At 40.5% G+C, this 1931-nt stretch overlaps 1 protein-coding gene across 2 annotated transcripts in view; it reads right to left on the reverse strand.

Moving 5' to 3' along the window:
* LOC117954539 (immunoglobulin lambda-like polypeptide 5) overlaps nucleotides 1-1931 on the reverse strand; it is a 17713-nt gene that overhangs the window by 4771 nt on the left and 11011 nt on the right. The window contains exons 3-4 of one of the 2 annotated variants that reach the window (XM_034888425.1): nucleotides 1450-1469; nucleotides 1236-1419 (exon numbers count right to left, since the gene is read on the reverse strand). In XM_034888425.1, the coding sequence (XP_034744316.1) occupies nucleotides 1279-1419; nucleotides 1450-1469 (161 nt within the window). In that variant the 3' untranslated portion in view covers nucleotides 1236-1278. Of the gene's footprint in view, nucleotides 1-1235; nucleotides 1470-1931 lie in introns of those variants that run through there. The other variant, XM_034888424.1, reaches the window with a different exon arrangement.

Consider the following 1931-nt stretch of genomic DNA (forward strand, 5'->3'; position numbering starts at 1 on the left):
TACATCCAATCATCACCACTGCTGGGCACTGCACAGCTCCTGACAAGCATGTTGTTAGATTGAAACACATTAGAGTATGATCTTTAAAAATCCAAAATGTAAACAAGATGATTTCACTATAATGCTGTCTGACTTAGTATTATTGAACATTATGAAATTGCTAATTTAAAAAATAAAAAAGATGTTTGTCAATCATTTTCCAATGACAAACACCAGACCTGCTTTACAAAGCTGCTTTTTACTGAATTTAATGATTTAAATACCTGATGTTTTCTTCCAAAATGGATCTGGTGGAAAAAACCTTAACCTACTGTAAAAAAGGGACCAATTAATCTCATATTTTACAACCTTTATTCAAACGGCCTTTGCATTTGTTTTTAACATTAGTCCAGTAGATTCTACAATCATATTTCCGCCTCTTATTGTAACTTTACAAGAAGCAAATGCACAAAAAAGAGCAACCCCAACATGGCCCATCATGACAGTAGAGGCTACGATGATTTCAGCAGTGACTTAGACTTGTAGGTCTCCAAATTCATCATTCTGCAAATATCCTTTTGACATAATTGCCGCTGCGAGCAAGAAACCAAACAGCGAGAGGTGAAGAACGGCTCCTGTGTGGATAACAAAGCAGCAAGTATACGGAGCAGCCACCACATGAGTGAGAGAGTCTGCTTTGTGACCGCTGGAGGGAAAGACACGCCTCTCTCACTGGTCACTATGCTTTCAGATGGATTTCTGCTGTGCTGATTAAACTGAGCTTTGACAGCTCGGGGAGACACTAAGGGTGTCGCTGGCCCTCTTATGACCGGTCACTTTCAAGAACAGACTTTGGAGACAGCACTTTTACAGAATAATGTTGTTTTTCCCTCCAGTGCAAGCAAAGCAGACATTCCTCCACGTGTGGTGATGACCTGTGTGCATGCTGCCTTGTTCTATGTATACAGGAGACACTTTTTGCCTCTCCCTGTTTAGTTTAAAACTCACAGCGGCCTCTACAACTCTTGATTGTTCAATTGGTGCGTGAAGACTAATCTCTTAATTGAACTTTACAAGAAGATATTCTCTGGAAAGCAATAAAAAGAGAAAACAGAACATGGCACATCATGGCAGTGAAGGCTACGATGATTTCAGCAGTGACTTAGAACGATTCATTTGGAGACCTACAAGTCTGTCAAATACCCTTTTGACATAATTCTCACTGCAAGCAAGATAAAAAAAAAAAGATTTTCGTGAATACTGATCAAAATATAAAGGAGATGAATTGATGAGCAGAAATCAGTCGGCACGTATGCAGATGGTGGACGGTCTCTTGTTTCTGAGGATCATCAGCAGGGAGAGTCCACAGCAGAACACCAGACTCTTCACTATCAGCTGTGTGTACAGCAGACAGAACAACTTCACTTGGTACTGAGACAGGACAGAAGGTGCCGGAAGAGATGGAGGTGATGGAGGAAGAGTAGAAACCTCTGAAACAGAGAAGCAGGGAATCGTGTGGAGTTCAGGGTTTATTATAAGGCTTTAAGGTGCTGCATTCAAGGCATTGCGGCACCGAATAAATGTGAGCTTGAAAACTGACTCAAAGACTTTTCTCACATCTAACGATTGGAGCTGGTTTAGCAAGTGTTGTCTTTAAGCGTTTTGAGTTTTATTTATTTATTCCTGCTCTAGCTTTTCCAATGTTTTGGAAACAAATATGATAATTATGGTCCAAAATGGTGTGAAATTGCATAACTTGTTTTAATAGAAATAATTAATTTTCCCCAAATCTCCAGCCAAATAGGTGCACCAAACCCTTCCACAAACCTAGAGAAAACAGTGGTTGCAGTGAGAAAAGTCAGACCTCTGTTCTCTTTGACAGCGTCTCCACATGAAGCTGAACACAGTCACCGAGCCTTCATTACCTTGTTCTGTTTGGGCCTCCACTGTCC

Source organism: Etheostoma cragini, chromosome 12 (genome assembly GCF_013103735.1).
Source record: "Etheostoma cragini isolate CJK2018 chromosome 12, CSU_Ecrag_1.0, whole genome shotgun sequence".
In the NCBI taxonomy this organism is placed as follows: Eukaryota; Metazoa; Chordata; class Actinopteri; order Perciformes; family Percidae; genus Etheostoma; species Etheostoma cragini.